Source organism: Neltuma alba, unplaced genomic scaffold (assembly GCF_004799145.2).
Source record: "Neltuma alba isolate B1F8T4 unplaced genomic scaffold, ASM479914v2 tig00011149_pilon, whole genome shotgun sequence".
NCBI classification, from domain to species: Eukaryota; Viridiplantae; Streptophyta; class Magnoliopsida; order Fabales; family Fabaceae; genus Neltuma; species Neltuma alba.
The window spans coordinates 757-27345 of record NW_021635883.1 but is presented as its reverse complement, the minus strand read 5'-3'; the positions used below and the strand labels follow the sequence as shown (position 1 = coordinate 27345).

At 36.9% G+C, this 26589-nt stretch overlaps 4 protein-coding genes and 1 pseudogene across 6 annotated transcripts; 4 read left to right on the top strand and 1 right to left on the bottom strand.

Moving 5' to 3' along the window:
• The first annotated feature begins 283 nt into the window (after positions 1 to 283).
• LOC114761909 (uncharacterized) lies at positions 284 to 1828 on the top strand. The gene is made up of 6 exons (XM_028951363.1): positions 284 to 686; positions 765 to 879; positions 971 to 1155; positions 1237 to 1298; positions 1404 to 1553; positions 1667 to 1828. Exons 1-6 carry the CDS (start codon positions 284 to 286, stop codon positions 1826 to 1828), a joined length of 1077 nt encoding a protein of 358 aa, XP_028807196.1.
• A 1012-nt stretch (positions 1829 to 2840) lies between these two features.
• Positions 2841 to 8022, top strand: LOC114761905 (PHD finger protein ALFIN-LIKE 4). Of its 2 annotated transcripts, none has more exons than XM_028951359.1 (5): positions 2841 to 3030; positions 3192 to 3224; positions 4934 to 5162; positions 7110 to 7242; positions 7482 to 8022. In XM_028951359.1, exons 1-5 carry the CDS (start codon positions 2934 to 2936, stop codon positions 7749 to 7751), a joined length of 762 nt encoding a protein of 253 aa, XP_028807192.1. In that variant the 5' UTR covers positions 2841 to 2933; the 3' UTR covers positions 7752 to 8022. The 2 variants fall into 2 exon arrangements, with proteins under 2 accessions (XP_028807192.1, XP_028807191.1); XM_028951358.1 differs by having other exon boundaries at positions 2847 to 3030; positions 7473 to 8022.
• A 3395-nt stretch (positions 8023 to 11417) lies between these two features.
• LOC114761904 (solute carrier family 25 member 44-like) lies at positions 11418 to 13094 on the bottom strand (annotated as a pseudogene).
• Positions 13095 to 15188: 2094 nt separating this feature from the next.
• LOC114761906 (17.7 kDa class II heat shock protein-like) lies at positions 15189 to 15704 on the top strand. Its single transcript, XM_028951360.1, has one exon. It carries the CDS (start codon positions 15191 to 15193, stop codon positions 15671 to 15673), a length of 483 nt encoding a protein of 160 aa, XP_028807193.1. The 5' UTR covers positions 15189 to 15190; the 3' UTR covers positions 15674 to 15704.
• A 1469-nt stretch (positions 15705 to 17173) lies between these two features.
• On the top strand, positions 17174 to 18411 carry LOC114761907 (17.9 kDa class II heat shock protein-like). Of its 2 annotated transcripts, XM_028951362.1 has the most exons (2): positions 17174 to 17801; positions 18118 to 18411. In XM_028951362.1, exons 1-2 carry the CDS (start codon positions 17340 to 17342, stop codon positions 18118 to 18120), a joined length of 465 nt encoding a protein of 154 aa, XP_028807195.1. In that variant the 5' UTR covers positions 17174 to 17339; the 3' UTR covers positions 18121 to 18411. The 2 variants fall into 2 exon arrangements, with proteins under 2 accessions (XP_028807195.1, XP_028807194.1); XM_028951361.1 differs by lacking the exon at positions 18118 to 18411 and having other exon boundaries at positions 17174 to 17875.
• The last annotated feature ends 8178 nt before the right edge of the window (positions 18412 to 26589 follow it).

The following is a 26589-nucleotide window of genomic DNA, read 5'->3' as shown; positions in this document are numbered from 1 at the left end:
ATTTAATTAACGAATTCTAACATGACATGCCAACCGACGTTTCCCAACGGTCATTAACTGCCTCTGGCGCCTCTTTCTCCCCCTATTTAACTTCGTCCCAGACAGATATGTTGTTACCCTTCCGTCTCCTTCAGAGAAGAAGAGTCACGACGCTGCCTGGCACCCCACATCGCCCTCCGCTCTCTGTGGCGGCGCTTTCACTTAGCGCCGCTACTGAATCCCCTGGATCAACAATCAGAGCAGAGAGGAGGAAGCATTTTGTTTCCGGTCGAGTTCCTAATGCATGGGAGATCCCTGGAGTATTGTTCCGTACAATGACCCGTACGATTTCCCATTGCCCGAAAGCATCCTCGATTTCCAGAATGATCATAATCTACCCCCCGCAGGTCCATCCAATGAGCACAATGCTTCTCCGTTCCCCCAACAAAGTGATGCAATTTTACAGGATACTTATCCGAATTCGGGTCATCAAGTGATTCAAGACGCCGCCATGCGGGATTTTCCCCATCAAGAGGGAAACTTTGAAGCAGGTCCATCTGGACTTCATGGGGAAAGCCATCCAAGTCAAGAGAATATGCATTCACAGAATTTCCCCGAGGTGTCTCAACTTCAATACTGGCCAGAAAATCCAGTCCCTTTTCTTTGTAGTTGCTGTCAAGTTCTTAGAGAAATCATTCACACTAATGGTAAGACCTGGGCTATCACGAATAAATATTGGGTAATTTTTGTTTATTTCCCCCTTACACCTTTAATATTTGGATCAGGGATTAAGTTCTCAAAACTGGAGATTCACGGAAGACTGGGTGTGATCTCTCATGCAATTCTTCGACAGAATATTAGTGTGGGTTCCTCCGGCGATCAGCAAATTCACATGCTTGAGTACGTTATCAAACTCTTGTTTTGCTGCTTTGGTTGGCTTCCCATGATCAACTTGTGACTGAGGTTTGAACCTTTTTGAAAATACGAACAGTTTTTGCAGAAAATCTATGGAGGATGTCAAGAATTTTCTTAGGCAGTACTGCGCGGAGAAGAATGCAGCAGGGTACTTCACTGTGCAAGATCCACTGTCAGCTTATTATGAAGCCCTCTGCATTGGAATGGAATGGAATGAAGATTTAAATGACGAATTCCTTGGCACCTACGCTGACAATTCTGGTTAGTCTCCCTTCGACAGTCCTTTTTTCTTTCAAACCTCGTTTTATTAGTCACCTCTTTTAATATATTCATGTTTTGTAGGGGCAGCATCTGATGAGACCGAGGATATGGATAGGACTGCTCGGGCTAGTCTTTCAACGCAGGTCGTTTTTTTTGAAAAAAAAAAATAAAATTGTTGGCAGAATCTCGTATTTGATCTTCTTATTCATAGAACAATATAATAATGGCTGACAAAATATGGGGTGCAGAGGGAGAGAGCGGGGAAGATGAAACTGAGTGATTTCAGGGACGTGTTTCATCTACCTATTGAAGAAGCAGCGAGGCAAGTGAACTTGTGTCCTACGGTTGTGAAGAAGATATGCCGTAAAGAAGGATTAGCCAGATGGCCTCACAGAAAGGTTCCTAAATAGTCTTTTCGTTTCGAGCTCTTGTCAATTTATCATCATTGTGCGTAGGAGTGGTGATGAAATGCTGAGATTAACATATGATTCATACATATTTATATGTGCAGATAAAGAGCATAGAGAGGAAAATAAACATATTGAGAGGGACTTTAAATTCAGCAGAGGCAGCGTCAAGGGCACAAACGGAGGCAGAAATTGAGAGACTTAAAGGAGAAATGATTGACCATTGTGGAGGAGTCATCCCAACTTCATTAAATTTCAATGCCTGATAGATTGTATATACAGGATTTAAGCTTTAGCCTCTTCTTTGGCTCTTTTCTAATCTCAGTTTTGTTTCGAGCAAGAGTTATTAATTAATCATTAATATGCTTGGTAATAAGATATAATTTCAACAAAATCCTGTGTAGAATGTTCCCATCCTGTGTAATGTCAGAAATTGAATTGAATGAGTTACTTTTTTTTCCACCGTTGTTGCCCAGCGATGACTCTACGTTTCAAAATATATATATATATATATATATATAGAAAAATGGATGAAAAGTCCTTGTTTGATAATTCTATTGACAAGAAAAATCTGACATGTTTCCAATTTTTCATGCATAAAATGTATCAATACTCTTAACAAAAAAGAAATTATCAATACTTACCCATGCCAATAATTGAATAAATTACCCACATTTTTATAAATGATACAAAATATAAATAATGAGGAGGATTATTCACGAACACTACACCTCATAATAAATTTTATATTTTATATTGAATATTAATGTTTTGGAAAGAAAACTGAACATTAATGGTGTGAATAGAATTCTATTTTCTATTTATGTTAGGTAAAAAATATTAAAAAATATTCTGATTTTTGTTCTTGTTTTTGAGAAGACGTACACTTTGGCGCAAAAAAAAAACCAAAGAAGACATATGCGAAAACACAATTTTTTTTGTTTGGGTTTTGCCAACTGCGATGATTATGTTGATTGATTAATGATTGTCCAACCTTAAATAATTAAAATAGAAATGATTTTTAAAACGTCCGGAAATAATAACTGCCAGAGAAGTGAGATGAAGCGCTAATGGGCGTTGATGAATGAGAGGATTAGAGGATGGGGAAAGCTAATCGGAGGTGGGCCCACAGCGCAAAAATTTGAAAAATTGCTCTCGTAAACGGGCTATGCATTCTGGTTGGCGGACTCCATGTCCTTCTATCAAATCCGGTTAACATCCTTCAATTCTGTCCGATTCAGATCCGCTTAAACCTACGCTTTCTCTTTCTCTCTCCTTCTCCCACTCAATCACAGGTCAAATACTTTCCCATCTTTCCCTCCATTTACAAGCTCACTCCTTCTCCCCTTCCTCCTTCAATTTCAGCTCCTCATGGACGGGGGTGCTCCCTACAATCCTCGCACGGTTGAAGAGGTCTTCAGGGATTTCAAGGGTCGCCGTGCTGGCATGATTAGGGCCCTCACCACCGGTATGCACTCCCCACTGTTCTTTTTCTTTCCTCATTTTTTGAAATGTTTTAGCATTTATCCTTTTGACTCTGGCGATCGTCTGCGTTAAATTTTAACTTCTATTCTCAGTATAGCTCCGATATAACACATCATGCGTGTTCCCTTTCATGTTTTTCTGCAGATGTTGAAGAGTTCTATCAGCAGTGTGATCCTGGTACGGTTTCATTTCGCTCTCGTCTTATTTTCTCTATGGTCACTTCTCAGGCTCTTTCGTTCGTTTCTCTTGTTGATTTCTTTGGTAGCAAAGCTGCTCCAAGAGAAGCAGTTACTGTGTTTTTTTTTCCCTCTGAAAATTTATTCAATTTGTCACACTTCTGATTCGAAGCTCTATTGAAGAGAATATAATTTCATAGTTTTGGGAGGCTGGTTCTAACTTTGGCCGTCGGCTGCTTGAAGTTATCATTTTCATGCTTGACTAAAGTGACTGTTGCGTGTGTGTACCTGTATGTTCGTAGTATGCATGTGTATTGAAATTTTCTCGGAAGGGTGATAGATAGCATTTATCTTATATGCATTTTAGTAGATTGTGCTTCAATGCTAGGGCAGAATCTTAATTGGAATATTTTCTATTTGGTTCTGTTTTTGAGGTAAATGTTGCAGCGTTATCTTTATTTCCTGCACTGATCGCAAAAGTTTATAAGGCTTAACGAGTCTTACTTTGCATAGTGACCTATGAAGCACCTATACTTCAAAAAAGCAAACTTACCCATATTTGACGTGTATCCGATACTGTACACTTCTTATACTTCATGATATCCTTGTATATTCTAACATTTGTATTATGACTTTTCTCAGCAAAATATTTCCATATTACTCAAAAACTTGGGAAAAAAATTGATATTAATTCTTATACCGTATCCTAATATTTTGAAGATTGTTGTATCCACGATATCATGCTACATTGTTCCGTGCACCCATATTGGTGCTTCTTAGTTAGTGAATTAGGAATAGGATGAAGGATTGAGGATAGATGGCCTAATTTCTTCATCCTTGCATTTAATTGATTATAGAGAGCAAAATTTTGCATGGTGTTTCATGAATCAATGGTTCTGAACCTTTCCTTGATTTATAGGCTGAGTTTCTTACAACTAACGTCACATTTTACTATTTCTTATTTATTCAGTATTATTATTATTATTATTAGTTTTTCTGTGGGGCGATAAACAACCATTTTTGCTGTGAAATGGGCCTTAGTTTACCCATTTATCCAATAATGTATTTTGTGTTCAAGGAAATTGGGGATATTCTTCGGGCTAATGGAATGCAGCCTATCTCATACATCTAATATCTAGGTGTGCATGCACCTAGCTAGTGCCAACCGGTGGAACTAAAATTTGTTCAAGCTGTCCTCTGGCTTCCATGATTTAATATTCCTACACTCTGCGCTCTCCTGCATATGGTAAGAAGGTCTGAACAAAAGAGGATCAGTTGGCTAAATTGGAATTTGGCAATGTCCAGCTTGAGAAGCGAGGCTAATAGGGTTTAGGATGTTTTAAAGCAGAGTAATGTATTGTGTCCAGAATAAACTTACTGACTAAAGTTTTAAGCAGGTGAAAAGTATTAGAATTTTAGGTTGTGATTTGTGATATTTTAACCCTTGCTACTAGGTTTTGTCTGACACAACTGATGATCTGTTTCCTTGGAAACAAACTTCTGGCGTTATCTTTTAGCAAATATGGTTGCTATTTTGTTTTGGATGATGGATATAATCTATTGCCTTGTGCAGCTGTGCTATTATCACGCCTGAAGGCCTCATATAATCTAAATAATTTATATGGAATGCAATATCATTATATTGTTTGAAATGTTTGAAATTCTTTTACTTAGAAACAGCAAGTGATTTATACAAGGTTTGTGATGCAGAGAAGGAGAACCTGTGCCTTTATGGATTTCCTAGTGAGCAGTGGGAAGTCAATCTGCCTGCTGAGGAAGTGCCTCCAGAGCTTCCAGAACCTGCGCTGGGTATTAACTTTGCCAGAGATGGGATGCAAGAAAAAGATTGGCTATCTTTGGTTGCTGTTCACAGTGATGCATGGCTACTTGCTGTAGCCTTTTATTTTGGTGCTAGATTTGGATTTGATAAGGCTGATAGGTTTGTCTTCCAATTCCCTTGGTTAGAAACATGGTTGTTCTGTTCTTAAATTTGAATGGCTTTGCTCTTAAAATGATTGATGAGTTTGTCCAAGTGTAGCATGGTTTGTGGCCAACTGCTTTGAGATTTTGACATCGCTCCCACATTATTAATTATTCATTTTAATATATCTTGTTATGAAGCTAAGGTCTTTTGCTGCTTTGTTGGAACATAACATGAGTGAATAGGTTACTTCTAACAATGAAATAAGTAGAATAGAGTTTAAGTCTGAGGTGCCGCTGTATCAAACAAATAGCTGACTCTTCTATTGGAATTTGAATTGCTTATGTGCTTTGAATGTCTATTTCAGTTACAGTCTTGTCAAAATTGAAACAGAATCTGCAATGCACTACTAGGACTGTTCTAAACTGCTGGACAGAACTTCATTATCATGCTCTAAGTAGAAAACAAAGTCCATCCGTGGTTCCATACAATATTGAACATTACTCCCTCTGCCCCTTATTATAAGCAACATAGGACTCCATTATGAATATTAAAAAGTTAGTTAAAGAAAATAAATAGAAAAAAATTAGAAGTTCTTTCTCCAAAATATCTTTATTTATGGGGGGGAGAGAGTATAAGAAAGAGAATAAGAAAATTATTATAATAAAAAGAATTATGAAAGAGAGAGAATGTGTGATGGAGAGAGATAATGGTTTGGGAAATGAGACAATAAATATATTGAATATTAAAATAAGTAATTAATGGGGGGAAAAATAGGAAATTTGTTGCAAAAATTTAAAACAACTTGCAAATGTTGCTTATATTTAGTAACAAGAGGGGGATAGTCGTTGTTGCTTATAAAAAAGGATGGAGGGAGTACATAATAATCACCCAAAAAAAAAAAATTATACCACAGCTTGCAAGTTCCATGTTTTGTTTAACATTAAAATAACATACCACAATTGTTGAACGGGTTTAGCAGAGCTAATTACTTCAAGTTTCATTGCTAGTTAATGGTGTGTCAGAAAGTTCTAACTTGACATTTTCCTGCAAGCTATGTTTATAATCACAATCTGTCGAAATTGCTTTACTTAACTAAAACCAGATCCAATAAACCAGCTTACACTTTCCTATGGTTGTTGACAAAACTTTTCTGGCAATTTAGTCAAAATAACATGACTGTCCTCCTGATTGTCTCATCAGAATTATTAGCAAACATAATCGCTAAGCACTATTGGGTTTTGACAAACAAATGGAAGATTAGTGTAGCTCATGCATGGAAGAGGTGACAGAAATTAGAAACGAACTTGAGAATCTTCTGTTGCAAATCTGCATGAACTGGGTTATAGTTACAGCCCACCTCCTAGAGGCAAAAGCCTAAACCACTTTTCCTAGAGGAGCAAAACTTTTCTAGAGTGATACTTGGTTTTTTTGGCTGTCATTTTATCCGCTTTAATTGTATTTTTAAACTCATACTGTTGTTTTGGCTGCGTAGCACTTTATTGCTATTAGACTCTTGCTCGTGTTGAGTACTAGTGGCATAGCTTGACAATCAATAAATTACTGTTGGTGTTGGTTCAAGCCCTCATTCAGACGGTTCAATTCCTCCTGTTTCCTGTAGTTCTAGTTGGGAAACTTTGTTGTGCCTAGTGCTCTTTTGATTTCCTACTTCTGGTGTTTAAGTTCTGATTCTTTAATTTTATCAAATTGACAGAATCTTTTGTCGTTGAGAATAAACGTCATCTTTTATTTAATGTCTTCAGATTGATGCTTTCAGTAGTCTTGATGCTATATAGTTGACATAAATCGCTGTTGAACTTTTGGATTCTGGATTATGACCTCACTGGGACTTTTGCTGGGAAGAAGAAAAAGTTTGTGAATACTGAATAGTGCTTCAATTTCCATTCTATTCTGATTCATGATTAACTGAGATGTTATCTTCTATAATGCCTCTGGTTCTTCCAGGAAGCGATTGTTTAATATGATAAATGATCTTCCAACAATATTTGAGGTTGTTACGGGGATGGCCAAGAAACAAGGAAAGGAAAAGTCATCAGTTTCTAACCATAGCAGTAACAAATCCAAATCAAACTCTAAGGTATGTTGTTTGGGGGGGTTCCTACTACCGGGGAAAAGGGGGATGAAGGATCGTCAAGATTAATTTCTCTTTTTGAGTAGCGAATAGTGTTGTTTTTCATTGCTGAAATTCAAATTCAAATTCAAGATATAAGTGATTAGTTATTATCCTGGGGATTTTGGCCCTTCTCCAGTTTGGAATGAGACCTGAACTCCTGACTGTTATTTACTGTCATTATTTATTTGGGCTAGCAAACGCAGAGAGGATCTGAGTCTCAAGGAAAGTATTCAAAAGCAATGCAATCAAAGGATGAAGATGAGGAGGGTTTGGATGAAGAAGACGAGGAGGAGCATGGAGAGACACTATGCGGGGCATGTGGAGAGAACTATGCAGCTGATGAGTTCTGGATTTGCTGTGACATCTGTGAGAAGTGGTTTCACGGGAAGTGTGTGAAGATCACCCCTGCAAGGGCTGAACATATCAAGCAGTACAAATGTCCGTCCTGTAGCAACAAGAGATCTCGACCTTGACCGTGGTTACTTCATGTTCTGCCATTTTATGACGACTAATTTGGGTAGTAGGTCAGGTTCATTAGTCTTGCTGTTACAGGAAATCTGTTCTGAATATTATGTTAGGTTTGTAAGCTACTGTTTATTTCATCTTAAATCAGGATGGTTGTGTTAGGAGCTAGTTGATTATCTTGTTCCTCTGTGGATTTGATCATGTGCTTACTTAAATTTAATTGTCTGTAACTGTAATCCGTGTCAATATCGTAATGTTCATATTTTCATTGGATTGTCATCCCTCCGTGCTCCAGGAATGTGCATCTTGGGTGAAAGCAATAGCGGTAACACCTGGCCGTGAATGTTGATAGATGCGATCTTGATCCGCCTTGTTATTATATTTTCTGAATCAATCAATATAAAATACTAGAAATTAGGACATTTCTGGCCTGTCATAATTTTATATTCATTAGCTGTAAAATCTGTTGATGTAATTTTATTATTTTTAATTAGGGCCCAAAGTTAAAAGAAATTTTGAAGCTTATTTTCCGTGGTTTTGCGGCTGCTAGTAGTTGTTATTTTAAAGTTTAAACGAGTAGTTTTGAGTTGACTTCAAGACAGGCAGTGTGCACTGCGTCTAGATTCAAGGCAATTCAAGAAGCGAGACCGCTCCTGTGAATACCATGGGATCACCCAAAAAAGATTACAATTCAAGAGGAAATTGATATCATGTGATCTGAGAAAAATGATTAAAGCGGTGAGACTGAAGAATGAGTATGGTTCATCAAGAGTGATGAGTATTTAGTATTTACCATATTCAGATTTCATTTTTTTGGCTTTTGTTTTTTAAAATAATTATTTTAATGGGTATATAATTTAAATTAAAGATAATAGCTTAACTATTATTTTTAAAAAAATAATATTTCACTAAAAAAATGATTAATTAAAAATTTTAAATCTGATCCTTCAGAAAATTATCATGTGAAATGTCACAAACATGGTTTAAGTGCTTGTCAATGCTAATCAGATTCAGATTTGAACCATCTAAATTTATGATTAGAACTTCTAACTTGGACCCTTAAAGATTTTAAACCTGTTTTTTTAATATAATTTTACATATAGCCGTGAGTTTCTACAGTCACTAGATTATGTCTACTGAGAAAATCAAGTGACCCCTCCTTGTCCAAAACAGCAAAACTCCTCCCTGCATGCTGCATACCTGGAGAGCGATAGAGAGAGGCCTTCAAAGCGAATGGAAATTAGAAGTTAAGTATAATGCAAATTACACTACAAGCAGGGTTAGTATACTACTACCCCCAGTCTTTAATTTTAATATAATAGCTAGTTTACTAATTTGAGTATATTAAGAAAACTAGTTAAGTTAGTTATTTGTAATAAATACGTGTTGTCTTTACTGAAATATTCTTACTAATCAAGTATATTGGTTAAAACTACCATTATTATAAGAACTACTTTGAAAAAAAATTAATAAATATGAGATACAAAGTAAGTTAAAGTTTTATATTTAGAATCAAAATAAAAATCAAATGAGCCACTATATTAAGAAACAGAGGTAGTAATAAATTACATCTTGATATTATCGAAAACAGTAGGGGTGACCTTGGACGCAGCCTCTCTCATTTTCCCTTACCATCCGCTGCCCCCTTTCCCCTTAATGCTGCGCCGTTTTGAGTGAAAGCAAGGGACGGTGAGGGCTTTTTCTTAATTTAAAAAACTATCTGATAACTTAAATTATTTTTTCAGTGTCATTTTCTATCCTAAATTAATTGTTAATGCACTTAGCAAGGTAAATATTTTTTTTGTAGCACCCAATATTTAACACCCAGCATTCTAAGATACTTTTTAACAGCACTTAGTATTGTAAAATAATTTTTGGTCCACTTAGCAGGCTAAAATATTTTTTTCAGTGACATCTATGCAACATCCAACATGCTGTGGTGTTTTTTTTAGTAGTAGCAAGTATCCTGAACTAAATTTTAGCAATCATAAAATATTATATAAAAAATACTTCAAGAAACTAAATGTTAGAGTGTTGGATATATTAAAAATTAATTTATGATATTAGGTGTTATTAGAAAAATTCTTTAATATGATAGATGTCAGATACTGGATGTTACTAAAAAAATTTTAAGGTACTGGATGCTCTTAAAAAATATTTTAGAACACTAAGAGTTAAATATTGAGTGTTATTAGAAACATATTTGAAAGTGGTAACTGTATTAAAAATTAATTTAGAATACTGAAAAAATGTTTTAGAGTAACTGAATATTTTTTTTTTTTTTATAGAAAATCACTCACTGTCTTCTGTTTTTGACTCAAAACACTGCAGCTTTGAGGGCGGCGGGTGGTAAGGGAAAAGGAGAGAAGCCGCGTCCGGGTTACCTTGGCGTTAATGGCGGTCACCGTAATTTTTTATAGCCGCCATTCATAACGGTAACCACCATTGTTGTTAGGAGTTCTAAATTAACCATGTTTCTGCTACCCAATGGCGGATCACTGATCTCCTGTGATCGTCCTCGTGCGAGATATTTCTGTGAAGTTGCCAAATTTTTCTGCATATTCACGCAATGAAGGGGAGGATAATTGGATAAAGTGGAGAGAGAAAAGAGATAATAGGACTGCGTGTGCGTGGCCCACTGTTTTCGGCTCATCGATTGGTTGCAGAAACCGGCTTTTAAGAAGGAGCCCCCGGTTTCCATAGGGGACATCTGCCGCCTCTGTTCCATGGGTCGGTTCACAGGCACTGCCAGCCACCGCTCATTATGACACTCCACAATCCTATCTCAATTCTTATCGGGATCTAAACTTATGGTGTGCTGCCCAAATGGCTCGCACCTTTTTTAACTCCCTTAATACACCTATTGCTCTGTTTATTCAGGATCCTATGAGATACAAAACGTAGACACTGTCATCCGTTGAGATGCTTATGGACCCAAATTGACATTGTTACCCACTTGGGTTGATAAATTTTCGTCCTTAGTTGAGCCCAATAAACGGCTTACCGTTTAGCCATCTGATTGTTTTGCGTGCTCGTAACCCGCCATTTTAATAAGTGTATTTTCGTGGGCGTAAGTGACACCCTGAAGTGATCTCGTCTCGTCCCAACAAATACAAATAGGGATACTTTTAATATTCCCAGACAAAGTCAACCTCAGAGTATTAATATGGCGTCTTCCATGGTCTTGACAAAAACGGAAGGAAATTGGAGTCATAGGTCGGATAACCTTTACCAAGTCCTTTGATCACCCGAACCTGCGACCCATAACCCCATCCCTTGTCCTTTGAAGGTCGCTAGGGCCAAAAACAAGCCTACCTTCCTGGGCTCTCATGGGTTCATTATAATTTTCAGGAATAATGCAGCGATTATATATGCGTCTTTCGTAACTCGCTGACCCTTTCAGAATTATCTGACTGAATCCATGATCAAATAGGTACAAGGCGTGGTTAAAAGGTTTCGATTACTAGGAGTGAAGCACTGTCATTAAAAGACAAAATAATGATAATGAAAACTAGAGTTATTTTCTTTGGTAGATAGAGCAGAGGAGATAAAAGATGAATTTACATTCACGTCATAGTAGCCATGAGGCAGGCTATTACAAGCTAAAACTCCAGACGGGTTGGGAAGATATAATGAAAAGACAGAGATCCTAATTCCTATAGAATCCTTTTTTGCTCCTGCCTCGAGACATTATGCAGATACATTGTCTAGCCTCTTGGTAGACATTCGTTTCAAAAACTCGTAGGTAGTAATCATGGTTGTAGCAGACACGGACATTGAAGCCCACCTTGGTCCCAATCCTCTGTAACAAGCAATAAAGCCTCCTTCCTTCACCAGATTCCTAACAGTCTGCATAGCAGTTAATGGCTTCCTTCGTCCATTCTCCTCTGCATCCAAAACCTGCAACCTTGTCTTGATAGTGTCAAGTGGCATAGTTATAATGGCCGAAACCCCACTGGCCACAACTGCACTTAACCCTTGGACTGCAACCATAGCCTTGGAATCAGGTCTAAAACAATAGCCATTGGCCAATTTGCTATCATCCTTCTTACCATATAGCCACCAAAAGTACCCCAGATGAGCCTATGGACCATAGAGTAAGAAGTCCACCATACAGCATTGGACGGGGCATAAGTCAATATGGAAATTCCGAATCCCCTATACAAACCTCGCAGCCCATCGGTGCAAAGAATTTTCCTGAAGGCATCAAAACCATTCCTGTAATTCCCACAATGAACACTGGAGAGCACGTTACTGCTACCGCAAACCATGAGTCTTTGACTCACAACATCAATTGGGGTCCAAACTAATTGTGCTGCCATAGCAGAGCTCACTCCTGCAGCTGCATTACCTATGGCGGTGGCGGTGGTATCTGAAAACCCCAAACCAGCAATAGCAGAGCCAACATTGCTCTTGGTCACCTCAAGTGCACCCATGTAAAGTGCCCGAGCAGGGATTGTTCCAGTCAAAGAGGTACCAAAACCTTTGTAAAACCCTCTAAAGCCTTCATAGCGCATGATGGAAAAAGACATCTGGAAGCAAGAAATCTGAGAAGAACAAACCTGCTGGCGGGTCTTTAACACAATAATAGGATAAAGGGCGGTAGATACACCAGAAAATAAGGCGGCGCCTAAGAAGAAGAATTTGGATTTGTCAAGCATGTGCCAGTCTATTTCTGCTGGGATATGAATTTCCGAAGCCGAATCGTCCTCAGCTGCACCTAAACTCATCTTCGCCACTTTGGAGAAACCACTCTAACGGACAGACGAATTCGGGAAGACCCTTAACAGACAGTTTCCCTTACCACTGTAAAGCCAAATCCTGATCCAGAAAGGACCAAGCCAACTATTGTTTGCTCAACAATCCCGGAAAAAGAACATTAAATTGATCTAGTAATAGCACCGAGCAAGGTGAGCTCGGGACTGATCAGGAAAATACGGAGAAATAGACAAGGCAAAGACTGAAAGAGGAGGAGAGTAAATAGTTGTGGTGATAAAAGAAAAACCAGGAAGTAGGTTGAGGTGGAGAAATACAATTTTGTGATTTTCTTGTTGCGAAGACAGATTATGGAGCGGGCGGGGATCACCAGAAATGGTTCAGACATTTCTAGAGGAGAGAGAAACAGATTGGGAACAGACCATAGTGCTTACCAGAGAAGTATGGACCCTGATCATTTTTTCCTTTTTTTTTTTGGAGTAGCTCATCAATTCATCATGTCCCAATCAAGCAAGTCGATTGAGAGAGGACGCAGAGAAAGATAAAACCTAAGGAGCAAGAGAACCAGAATTTGAGAGAGGGAGGGAGGGGGGAAGAGAAACGATCCAATAGAGCTGAGATTAGCAATGATACGATGAAGTCAAGAGTGGAGCCACAGAGACAAGAAGAGGGGTGTCTAAAAAGTTTAACGAAAACATGGAAGGAGGTTATGCAGCTTAGTGAGGGTTTTGGGGCTCCACAGAAACGGACACGTGTCGGTTGCCATATCGGTGGCTCTGACGTTCTTCTTCCTCTCCGTCCCGGAGTGTGAAGCTGACCAAATACCATGGGTGACCCACCCCGCTTACAAAGTACTCCTTCCCCCGGTTTGTGCTCAATCTGTGCCCTCCACGTCTAATCCGTTTCTAATAGGCGCTTTGTATTTTTAGCCCTCTGAAGTTAGCGCTTCCCATGAAATTAAAGGCTTACCATTTCTTCTTCTTCTTTTCACCAGAAAAGTCATATTATTTCTTACTTGTGACTAAATTCTTATGTATTTTTTACAGATAATTATCTGTTCTCAAATTTTTAATCATAAGAAAATAAATATATAAACTTTCAATAATAACATGGTATAATCGTTATATATCAAGTATAATTGTCATTGAATTATAAAGTTATTACGTCATTATCAAAATTTGAAAACTTATAATTGTCCTGTTTTGGTAAAAATAAAGTCAGAATGAATATATAAAAATTACATTTTACTCTAATATAAACAATAGGCCGTACAGAACATAACTTGCCGACTTTTGGGATACCAGCTACTCAGGAGGCCCATTTGGTCTTGGTCCAAAAAGTAATTTCTTTTACCACAGGTCCGAAAAGTACTTGATGCCACACCGTTTGGGCTTTTTTTTTTTTTTGAATAAAGGGGAAATATATGAAAACCAATATTTACAGAGGAGAAACAACCAGACTAGGCAGTAGTGGTTATAGAGTTAAGAACCTCTGCTGCCATAGTGGTATGATGCGCTAAACTGTGCGCTATTCGAATAATACAATCCGGCGTTCTAGACTCATTGCTAAAGATGATTCTATTCCTATTATCCCAAAATTTCCAAACGAGGATGCCAAAGAAGATTCTCCACTGAGTGCTTGAGTAGTGCGGGTTGAGTTCCGTGCTATCCGTTGGTCCATGGGAAGCTGGAAAAATTCCTGCCTCCTTGAGGGTGGGATGACTTTCAGCCAACAGTTAAAAGCAACGGGGCAGCGCCGTAGGACATGGTCAATATCTTCAATTTCGCAACCACATATTTCACAGGCAGCACTATGAGTCATTCTCCTCCTGACTCGTTCCACATTCGTTAGGAGGCGCTGCTTCAAGATGAGCCAAAGGAAGGTTCTAATTCGTTGCATTCCCGGCCATTTCCAGGCTAGGTTCCAATTGTTATTCTGATTTTGCCACACCGTTGGGCTTTTAACATCTCACACATGTTAAGCCCGATGTTATCCTGGCGTCAGTGGTATCGGGGGGCCTCGGGGGATAATGTGGTACGAACCTTTGTTCTCTTTTTGGGTAAAACTTTTGAAGCTTTGAATGAATCATTATTCGTCAAAAAGCGTCTTAGTGAGCATGGGTTATGAGATGCGGGTTTGTACCCTGGGCTTCAAAGTACCTTAAGTTCAGTAATATGTTCGTCGCCAGGCCATAACTATGGAATGGTTGCTTCTACCTTGGGCTTTCACACTTCCATAGTCTATTCGCAAGCATCATAGACTTCCATGTTTAAATTACAGACAATTTCAAACCCACATGACTTGATCCAAGTAGTAAGCGGCTTGATATCGCTTAAACGAGGTCTCGAATTTGAGTCTCAGCGTATGTAAAAATCTCTGTTAAAAGAGACTCACCCACTATACGCGACGCGGGTCGGATTCAAATATAGTCAGAACAAAACTCCGAACTGACAGTTTCTTTTTTGGCGGAAAATTGTAAGAGGGTGTGAAGTGGTGGTTTTTTTTTTGGCCTTTAAGTGGTGGTTAGAACTTAGGAGAAGCTTCAATGGTATTCTTTGAGGAGACAATTCTAGAGACACATCAATGGAATGTAAAAATGATCGAAGTCGAGAACACTCGGGTTAACTTCCTTTTCAGAAAATCGCCTATAAATAGGGGGTACTCTGTTGCTTTAGACTTCAACCAACAGAAGTTCAGAGTCCCCTGAATTTTCAATTTGCATACCGCAGAAATGGACTTGAGGAACGTGGGTGTGGAGTCGCCATTACTGTCGATGCTGGAGGACATGCTGGAGCTGTCAGAGGAGGCGGAGAAAGGAGGAAGGAACAATCCATCGAGGGCTTACGTGAGAGACGCGAAGGCGATGGCGGCGACGCCGGCGGACGTGGTGGAGTACCCGGACCGTTACTTGTTCGTGGTGGACATGCCGGGGATCAAGGGGAGCGAGATGAGGGTGCAGGTGGAGAACGACAACGTTTTGGTAGTGAGCGGGGAAAGGAAGAGAGAGAAAGGGAAGGAGAAGGAAGAAGGCGTGAAGTACGTGAGGATGGAGAGGAGGGTGGGGAAGTTCATGAGGAAATTCGTGATCCCCGACAATGCGGACAAGGACGCCATCTCTGCAGTTTGTCAGGACGGAGTGCTTACGGTTACTGTACCAAAGTACCCACCCCCCCAGTCCAAGAGGCCCAAGACCATTGAGGTTAAGACTGCCTAATCACTCAGATCATCCTCTTTTCCTGCCTCTAATTGCCTCTTTGATGCGTGTTGTGTGTGTGTGTGTCCCCAAATTATACAGCGATTACCAAAAATGAATGCATGTTATGTACGGCTTCCAGTAAATAAACAAGTTTCCTTTGATTTGGTTTTACCTCGGTTCTTTTCTTTTTTTTTGGTCAAAGTTTTACCTCGGTTCCATTATCTATCTCTATCAAGACTCGACTCATCATTTCTAATTTTGGGGCGAAACTGCGCCTCTGTGCTCCCGGGGCCACTATTTGAGACCGTAACATGGGATTAGTCATGCTGCCGGACCAAAATTTCCTTTTATTCAAGGGCATAAGTCAGATAAATATCCAAGGAAAAAAAAAAGCTAATAACTTCAAATTCAGAAAAAAATGTAGAAGGAGTTGGACAACCCTTAAAAGTGCTCTAAAAAAAAACTCCTCTACATATTTACTTAGTAAATTATAAAGACAATTTTAAAACTATAGTTTGATTTTTGCTTAAATATCCAGGTAATATTCTTTTCTAATTCCGCCGTTTACGTTAGACAACATCATTAAGCAAGATATAAATAAAAATCACACGCAAACACATACACATATATAGTATCCAATTCTTAATATAAGGGGGTTGATTTAGTTTTTAATATAATATTTTAATTCATTTTGGCTTCTATTTTTTCTCAAAAATATTCATATTGGTTATAGAGGATTCATCTAATGTACATGATCAAAAAAAATAATTTAAAAAGACCAACACACATTAATAATAAATAACCTATCTAATTGATTTTTTTTATATTTAACTCTTTTATAAAAGAGCGAAGGTGGTATGTATGTATATATATTGTCACATTTTGCTCTTTTATCTCCAAATTCTTTTGCAAATTTTATACTTAAAAACATCAAATGATATGTTCGATTGTTCTTAATTTTAAACATAAAACATAAAAAAAAAAAATAGAAGAATTGCATTTGTATTAGTTATTACAGCGAATGTTTTCAATGCAACTTTGTAAAAAGACATTCAAGAATAAAAATAAGGGTACATAATAAAATAGTTTAGGAGCTTAATGTCTTTTAAACATGGCGTCTCATAGATGAAAAGGCACCATGGGCGGGCTGTATAATACTCGAAATTGAATTTTACGCAAAAATATAAAAATTGTGAAGGATAACTTTAATTATTTAATTGTTGATACCCTTTCTTCTAGAAAGGACGTACGGTTTCATAAAGATAAAAAAAAAAAAAAATTTGTTCCCCATAAGCATAGACGCGCTGCCATACCGTAAACAACCAGAGATGACGTAAAAGCCAGTTTTTTAATTGGCAAATGGACGGAGTTAGAGAGGGGTAAGAACAGGTTCGGTTTAATTTAGTTTAACTTTCAGTGGTAGATTAAGTAATATCCACTACACTCTTCTGGACGTTAGTAGAAGACCTGTAGAACCTCCTGGAACTTCCCAATAATAGCTCCCTGTTCTCCAGAAATTTCTAATGTCTTCCACCAACCTTTTGCCACCCCTTTAAAAGCTCTAACCAAAAGCCTTCCGTTGCACCGAAAGATCACTAGCATTTAGAGCTCTCTCTACAACAAATACTGGTTTCAGAAGGAAAAGCGCTTGCCTTCGCAGTTAGTAACAACGCAGAGGAAAGCGATGGATTTCAGGATCATGGGCTTGGAATCGCCATTATTGAGCACAGTGCAGCAAATGATGGACTTTACAGATGACGCTGCCGCTGATAAATCCATTAACGCTCCGAGCCGGACGTATGTGCGTGATGCCAAGGCCATGGCTGCGACTCCGGCGGACATCAAGGAATTTCCCAATTCCTACGAGTTTATCGTCGATATGCCTGGGTTGAAGTCTGGGGATATCAAGGTTCAGGTCGAGGATGATAATGTGCTTCTGATCAGTGGCGAGAGGAAGAGGGAGGAAGAGAAAGAAGGGGCCAAGTATGTGAGAATGGAGAGAAGGGTCGGTAAGTTCATGCGCAAGTTTGTGCTCCCTGAAAATGCCAATACAGACGCCATCTCCGCCGTGTGTCAAGACGGCGTGTTAACTGTAACTGTTCAGAAATTGCCTCCGCCTGAGCCGAAGAAGCCGAAGACCATCGAGGTGAAGATTGCTTGAGGGCCGTGAACCGGCATTTGCATTTCTGTGCCTGTTAATACTGAACGTTTTGTTGTTACTTAGTGCGAGTAGTGCTGTGGGTTTGTTTCTGGTTTGGTTGTGTGTCTGATTCCAGCGGTGTAATAGTTTCATGGTTGGTGTGTCTTTTCCCCTCTAGCTATTGTCGTTGAGTTTTCATTAGTATTGGTTCTTCACTGCATATATCCGTTATAGATCCTGGATTATCAGACTTCTTTGTTTTCTCTGTTTTTTCGTAGAATGATATCAGTGTCTTATTGCCACTTTCTTGTTCCCCTTTAAGTGACGGTCTTGAGCTGAGGAGTTGAAGAGTACATTACTTTGAAGAAACAGAGAAATTAGAAATAGATTGGCGTAAGATGAAGAATAAATTGAGGAGAAGCAGATAAAGAGTGGCCGAGGAAATAAATACAGCAATTCCAAAGTCCAGATTTATCACTGAAAAATCATATTTTCCATTCGTGAAAGTACACATACTATTTAGAAGCTTGAGAGAATCAAACAAGCAGATTCTAACTCCATCAGGTCTCTATCAACTGTATTTGTGGCAAAAACTATCTAACCTAGGGAAGACTGGGCAAGACCGGGGGACTGGTGGGAGGCATTGCAGAAGCTCCACAGAACATAAATGGTCAGAAGCTGAGACTGAGACTTGTAATATGAAGAAGCCTTGGATGAAGCGGAAGAGGTGTCCACTGAGTACGTCTGTGTTTGGTTGGGATCAAGTCTGGATGCTCAAATGCATCTTATCCATGGTATGTGAAATTAAGTTGTCTGAACAACAGTTGAGCATTCTTGATGTGACGAGACCAAACAGCGGGAGCGGATGCTTGCTCACTGCTCAAACAGTAACTATGTCTAGATCTAACTAAATATAAAAACACTACGGATCCTACATGCAATTAAAGAAATTCAAGGGGTCTTGAACACTTATCTTGGAGATTGACGTGCTTCCTTCCTTTTTTTCTCACAAGTGGTTAGAGGCCAAGACGGGTGGTTCTGTTTCCTGGAACGGCGTATGCGTGAAGAAATTTCTGGACAAGAAAAAAAGGAAGGAGCAAAATGGTTACTTAAATCCTGTAGTCGTAATATCAAGCGTCAACTGAAAGCAAACGAAAGAAAATTGGGCGGGAAGTAGCTCTTGTCCCTTTTGACTTCTTCCGTGGTGGCATTACACCCTTACAAGCACCGAAGACATCCCGTTCAGAAATTGCAATTTCCAGGGTCGTCTTTCCTCCAAGCGATAATTTAATAGACGCCACCGAACTCGAAAAGTGGACGTGCTACTTCTTTTTTTGTATTTTGAGTATAAAAAATAGATAACTAATTCGAATTGGGTATTGATCTTTTTAAATTATTCTAATTATACATAGTCGGTTATTGATATTATCTTTTAGTAGGAATCTCTTAGAATCAATAGGAATGTTTTAAACAAAAATATTAGACAAATAAATTGAAGTTCTATATTTGAGAGTGAACCTGACTCTAAGCAACGAAAACAACTGTTGAAACTATGCCGGACAAATTAATTCGAAAAGTGGACGTGCTACTTCTGTTTTTGTATTTTTAGTATAAAAAATAGATAATTAATTCGAATTGGGTATTGATCTTTTTAAATTATTCTAATTATATATATTTAGTTATTGACATTATCTTTTAATAGGAATCTCTTAGAATCAACAAGAACATTTTAAACAAAAGTATTAAACAAATAAATTGAAGTTCTATATTTGAGACTGAACCTAACTCTAAGCAACGAAAACAACTGTTGAATGTAACGTCCTGAGTTTTATCGGGTTTTAATAACCTCTTTTGGTTGATTTTGAAAATAGATTAGTAATTTAAATGTTGATCTTGGTGTTTGGATTGGAATTGAGGTATGTTGGAGGAATATGTGAACGTACCCCTCTCAAGGTATGTTCGCTGCGGCGAACCGAGAGTTTCAGGGGGGAGTGTCTTCTCGGGAAGGTCTCGTTGCGGCGAAGGTAGGGGTATGCCGCGGCGAAGATTTTCTGGGCGAGCGAGAGTTTCCTCTCAGAAAGCTTTCGTCGCGGCGAAGATTGGAGTTCGCCGCGGCGAAGTCAGGTTTTTCAGGCGAGTAATCCCTCTTGGGATTAGTTCGCCGCGGCGAAGGGGTCCGAATCTATATAGTCGCGGGAGGGTTTAGTTGTGCGAAAATTAGAAAAATCTGAGGTAGAGAGAGAAGTTCTGCTAGGGTTTCGGTATTTTGGCTTGGAGGGGATATTTCTAAAGATCCATTACCTCAAGTAAGTGATTTTAACCTCTAATCTACTTTCTTTCTTGGAATTTCTGAGGATTTGTGGTGAAACCCTAGAATTTTCTAGGTTGTGATGGAATTGAGGTTTTTGACCGATTGTTTTGAGTTTAATTGATTGCTTTGAGTTAGTTTAAATTTTTAATCGGTGTAGTTTTCTTGGATTTGAAGAACTTAGAGTTTTTTTGAAGTTAGGGTTTATGGAAAAGGGAGTTTTGTAATTGAGGATGATAATGTAGAGGTTGATTTTGAGTTTTGTGAATTGAGTTGTGTTAAGGGGGTTAAATTGGATGTTTAATCGGTTTGGATTGTTATTAGAACTTTAATTGTTCAATGGGATGTTTGGGTGTTAAATTTCTTATAGTGGGTCCTTAAGATTTGAACTCTAATTGATGCTTGGAAGGGGATTTAAGGTTTTAATGGATTTTTATGACTTTGGAGTGTTGTTTTGATGGTTATACCCTTTGAGTTGGGTAGAGTTTTGGTTGGAGCTAGGAATTTTGTGTCCCCAAGTGTTGTTTTGGCCACATTATTAGTTGAAAGCTAATACATGGTAGTTGTGTGTTTGTGTGCTTGTGTAGACCGGTTGTGAGCCTTGTTAGTGCACGGGGCCGTCTTATTGGTTTGTTATTCCTTGCTCAGGCGAGAGGTAACCACTTTCCAATCCTTAGTACTTGTTTCTGTGGTATTCTGAGTAGATTTATGTTTTGTGCTCCGAGTAACAATTATATTCAAAGTGTATGTTGTATATATAAAAAAAAAAAAAAGAAAAACCGTCTTGTGGGGTTCCGATTGATGATGAATGAATCTTGAAATTGTGAAATATATGCCACTGAAAGAAGTTAATTATGAAATGTTCAATTACTATTTGATTATGGTTTGAGCATGATGCATGAATTGGGAATTGGTGAGAGTTTTTGATAGTTACTACCACGTGGTAAGGCCTCAATTAATGCATTATGGTTGGCTCTTTACGTCCCCCATAGTGAGGGATAGGCCGGGTTTGGCTCTTGAAAATCCCTCAAAGTGAGGGATATGGTTGATGGAAATTGCATCATTGCACTTGCATGAATTGTTGTGGCTATCATTTATAATATTATTTGTGAAATGCCCCACTTAACACCTCACGAGCACCTATTTAGTAGTACCTTGAATTGGAAAGGTTGATTACTGGGACGTTTGTCTCACCCCGTGGTTTACAATGTTTTCAGGTGAAGGTTCTAGGCGTGCGCTTTCGGGAAGAGACGCAGAGGCTTGAGCTTGGTTAGCTTTAAGCCTCTAGCCTTTGTTTATGTATGACCAGTTGTATATTGCCACAGTAGGGTCCTTTGAAATATTTTGATTGCCCGGCTTTATAGTAAACCGGAGGAAGTGTATCTTCTCACTTTTAATTGGCCGGAGGGCCTTTCTATTGTTTGTGGAACTTTGATTTACGTTGTTGGAAACCATTTGTATGGGCTGATGTAGATGTATTTTGTTACCCGGGCCGGAGGCTCGGAGGCCTAGTGGATGTGAATGAATGATTTTAGTTGCATGCAACGGAGTTTGGATTTGACTCGAGTTTGGAAAGTCAATTCCTAAAAATATACAAATTTCTTTCTACTATGATAGTTCATTTTAACAGATTTCCTTTTCTACCATAGTAGTGAATTTTATGATTTGAGGTAAAAGGGTTTTACATTGAAACTACGCCGGACAAGTTAATTCGAAAAGTGGATGTGCTACTTCTTTTTTTGTATTTTTACTATAAAAAATAGATAACTAATTCGAATTGGGCATTGATCTTTTTAAATTATTCTAATTATATATATTCGGTTATTGACATGATCTTTTAGTAGGAATCTCTTAGAATCAACAGGAACATTTTAAACAAAAGTATTAGACAAATAAATTGAAGTTCTATGTTTGAGACTGAACCTAACTCTAAGCAACGAAAACAACTGTTGAAACTACGCCAGACAAGTTAATTCGAAAAGTGGACGTGCTGCTTCTTTTTTGGTATTTTAGTATAAAAATAGATAACTAATTCGAATTGGGTATTGATCTTTTTAAATTATTCTAATTATATATATTCGGTTATTGACATGATCTTTTAGTAGGAATCTCTTAGAATCAACAGTAACATTTTAAACAAAAGTATTAGACAAATAAATTGAAGTTCTATATTTGAGACTGAACCCAACTCTAAGCAATGAAAACAACTGTTGAAACTATGCCGGACAAGTTAGGGTGTGTTTGGATAAGCAATGGGAGAAATTACTTTTTTTCAATCTGACTTTTGCATAAGTGAGATTAGATAAAAGTTAGATATGGTGATGTGATTTATGCACTTTTGTGGAAAAATCAGTTTGAAAAACTGAAACTTGTTTGGATGAATGATAAAAAAGTAAGTTTAAATACAAAATAATTGAAAAAAACATAAAATTTATTAAGTAATATTATAATAATAAGTTCTAAGCAATAAAATAAAAACAAAAAGATATATTTTTTTAAAAAAAATATAAACATTAAGTAAATAAATGAAAAAAGAGCATGGTGCTTTATTTTTTTTTTCCAATTTTACGTTAGTATTTACTTTTGCGATAATTTTTGTTCAGTATTTACTAAAAAAATATTATCCCTAATTAATCGTTCCACTTTTACAACATGTGAATGTCAAAAAAAAAAAAAACTATTAATGTCTAATATCATCATCTCTTCTCTTTCTTCTTTTCTCCTCTCTTGCGCATCCCACCATCCCTTACCCCAACCCCAACCGCTTCTCACTCCAAAAGCAAAAAAAAATAGCTTCTGTTCAAAAGTTCATTAGACCCCATAAGCCCATCACAAAAAGAAGTCAATCCAAACAATTTCAAAATCCCAAAAAAGTAGTTTTTACCGGTGGAAACGTACGTTTAAGCCACGAAACGCGATGTCAAAAACAGCCTTAGGGTGTGTTTGGATTAGCAGTGGAGAATTAACTTTTTTTTCAATCTGACTTTTACAGAAGTCAGATTGGATAAAAGCAGCTTTTTTAAGCTTATTGTATAAGTCCGTTTCAGTGACAGAAGTTAGATTGCAAAAATGTGATTCCAAACACATCTCCAATTAAAAAAGCTCCTTTTGCCGGTAGAGAAGTCAGTTTGAAGGTCCAGATGTGATTCCAAACACACTCTTAAAAAGGTCAAGAAGCGATTTCTCATAAAACGAAGATGTTGTATGTTGCCTGATGATCATGGACCGTGATGTAAATCTGCCTATTATGTGCTGAGATCTGGGTAACATGCCCAGCAAAATAAAACGGACACAGGAGCTAGCCTAGCTCCATTAATGGCGAGAACAAGAGTACATGACTGATACTCCTCCAGTTCTTAATACAAGACATATTTAACTAATTTGATTAGATTAAGAAAGTTAGGTAAGTTAGTTAATTATATGAAAAATGACAGGTTTTTTTTAAAACACTATAGTCATCTTTCTTATAATACCTTCTCCTTCTTCTACTTGATTATGGTTGAGGGAGTATCTATAGGGGTAATTTACAAAAAATTGATAAATATGAAAAATTGATCTTATATTTAGGACCAAAACCAACTCAGGAATTGGGTCTTATATTAAGGACCGGAAAAGTATTAGCGTACGGTATATATGCATACAAGCATCATACTTGTACTATACTTAGTTAGGGATTTAATTTGTTTTCAAATATAAGGCTCAATTTACTTTATCTATTATGTTTATCTATTTTCTCTTAAAATAATTCCTTTTATATGTTAGAAGTTTGAGGAAATGGTGACTCCGTTGCACATTATTAACAAAATTATTTTTGAAAAAACAATAGTTATTTAATAAAATAATTAATTTAATTGATTAGCTTAATTAAAAAACCGAGGGACAAAAAATTGGTGGTAGTTGTCAGGAATCCAGCGGAAAAATGGTGGTATTATTTTCAGGTTTTTGGTCTGTTCAGAGTTTGGCGCGGCTGGCCATGACTTTAGGGCGCAAGGCTGAAGTCGTTAAAAAAGAGTTTTAACGACTGAAAAATTTGTTAAATATACCATTTTAATGTGTGAAGAAGGAAGGTGAGGTATCATTGCTCGATGACCTCAATGCAAACGTCTCACGCCTTACGAATTAAAAGTTACACAATTTTCAACTGGAATGATCACGTCGTACGAGTGTAAGGAATCCAGTCAAACTTCTATTCTTTTCTTCTTCTTTTTTTGTATTTAAAAAAAATCCATGGATCAAAATCACTACAAATTTTAATAATAGTCTTTTAGTTCTAAATGTAAAACTTATTTTTTAGTATAAATTGTATTGTAAAATATAGAGTAACAAATTGTAACTTGATTGACTAATCTTTCTTGCTGGTGGAGGAACGTAGTAATATTAGCAAACTGAAGACTTGGAAGGTAAAAGACCTGTTGTCCTTGTGCAGGGGACTTCCTTTTTGTGTGTTTTTTTTTTTTGTTTTTGCCTTTTGCCAGAATTCTTCGCTCTTGATTGTGAGATTGCGTGTGTTTTGGCGGTGTGTCTGAGGTTATGTATCCCTTCCCACTGCACCGCACAATGTTACAAAATAATAGGTTTAATATAAACTTCAGTTTTTTAAATTTATTATCATTTTAGTTTTGATATTTCAAATTTCAAATCATAGGCTTTAGTTATTTAATTTTTTTCATTTAAATCATTAGTTCTCATAATCTAATAAAAACTTGAACAATTTTACATTTTGAGGGATCAAAACTTATGATTTGAAATTGAGGAATCAAAATTAAAATAAATACAAATTTGAGGGATGAAAGATGGGAAAATATGGGCAATGCAGGTCAAAGAATTTAGCACTACGACAGCGTCATTATCTCATCACAACGTCGCAATTAACAAAAGCCACCGGTCAAGGCCAAAAACAAAAGCCGCTGGTCAGAGCTTGGCTGGCCGGCAATCCAGTTTTTCATGGGATAATAATGAATTTTCATGAAAAATGTTAATTTGAAAACGAGGCATGGCAAAGACTTCTAGAGCCTATAGAAACAGTTTCGTTTAACCATGTTACCCAGGTTAAAAAAAGAAAAAACCATGTACATGTTGACCATCAAATTATAATAATATTTCTGATATTTAATATAAGAATTCATTTGATTTTTTATTTCGGTTCTCAATATAAGACTTGAATTCATTTTATTTCTCATATTTATTTATTTTTTAATATAGTATTTGTAATAATGATCATTCTAGCTAATATATTTGATTAATAAGGATATTTTAAAAAAAAATAACACAAATTTATTAAAAATAACTAACTTAATTAGTTTTTTTAGTCTATTCAAATCAATAAACCAGTTCTTATATTTAGGATCGGACTGGGCCGGACAATGATTAATAAGCGAAAAGTTCACTCAAACTGAAATTAAAATTGTGTAATTCAATGCGAAACAATTATGCAGAATTTTTCTGACCAAAAATATAATATAAACAGACTCCTATAAAGATTTTTTTTGTTTGAGTGAAAAAATAGATGGAAGCGTAAAACACGCTACAAAATACAATGAATCAATGGGGGAAAAAATTATTGGATGGCTTGCCTGTTTGTTTGGTTTTTCATAAAAAGTTACTCCTCCGATCCTTAATATAAGACCCATTTAACTAATTTGATTAGATTAATGATGTTAGGTAAGTTAGTTAATTATAAGAAATATTACATGTTTTTCCTAAAATACCATAATCATCTTTGTTAATACCTCCTCTTCTTCTACTACTTAATTATGGTTGAGGGAGTCTCTATATGGGTAATTTAGAGAAAATTGATAAATATGAGAAATAGGTCTTATATTTAGAACCAAAACCAATTCAACAATTGAGTCCTATATTAAGGACCGGAGGAGTATTACATATTCCTTTTGAAGCCCACGTTCCAACATTCCAGACAATTAGGTCCTGCGCCGTATATTATACGAATTCGAGGTTTTGTTTTTTGACCTGAAAATTCGAGGTATTGTTTATGATTTGGAGATGCAATGTCAGTCTCTATAAATTTTATATTATACTATCTTCGGTATCTAATATGGGAGTTTGTCTAACATTTATTTTAATTCATTTTATCTCTTATATTTATTTATTTTTCTCAAGACGGTTTTTAAAATAATAATGGTTGTAACTAATACACTTAATTATTAAAAATATTTTAGGAAGACAATGTATATTTATCATAAATAACTAATCTAATTGATTTTTTTTAATATTCTCAAATTAGTTAATTAATTTTTATATTAAAGATCGGATAATATATAAATATTGAGATGGAGATCGTATGAAGAAAGGGGACGGAGTGAGTTGGCATTATTGGAATCCTATTGAAAATGATAAAAATGACCTTCTGAAGTAATAATTCCATGTTTTCTTCTTATTGGTAATTCAAGAATTAGTTTTTAAAAATATAAAATTTATTTCAGTAATGTTTGAAATTTAATATGATGATTTTAATAAAAGACATTTAGA

Excerpts from the sequence above, each read along its gene's own strand:
- LOC114761905 (XM_028951358.1), top strand. The coding sequence starts at position 2,934 with ATGGACGGGGGTGCTCCCTACAATCCTCGCACGGTTGAAGAGGTCTTC. Across the intron at positions 3,031-3,191 it reads GATTAGGGCCCTCACCACCG|ATGTTGAAGAGTTCTATCAG; the intron begins GTATGCACTCCC and ends GTTTTTCTGCAG. Across the intron at positions 7,243-7,472 it reads AATCCAAATCAAACTCTAAG|CAAACGCAGAGAGGATCTGA; the intron begins GTATGTTGTTTG and ends TATTTGGGCTAG.
- LOC114761909 (XM_028951363.1), top strand. The coding sequence starts at position 284 with ATGGGAGATCCCTGGAGTATTGTTCCGTACAATGACCCGTACGATTTC. Across the intron at positions 687-764 it reads AGAAATCATTCACACTAATG|GGATTAAGTTCTCAAAACTG; the intron begins GTAAGACCTGGG and ends TATTTGGATCAG. Across the intron at positions 1,299-1,403 it reads GGGCTAGTCTTTCAACGCAG|AGGGAGAGAGCGGGGAAGAT; the intron begins GTCGTTTTTTTT and ends TATGGGGTGCAG.
- LOC114761907 (XM_028951361.1), top strand. The coding sequence starts at position 17,340 with ATGGATTTCAGGATCATGGGCTTGGAATCGCCATTATTGAGCACAGTG.
- LOC114761906 (XM_028951360.1), top strand. The coding sequence starts at position 15,191 with ATGGACTTGAGGAACGTGGGTGTGGAGTCGCCATTACTGTCGATGCTG.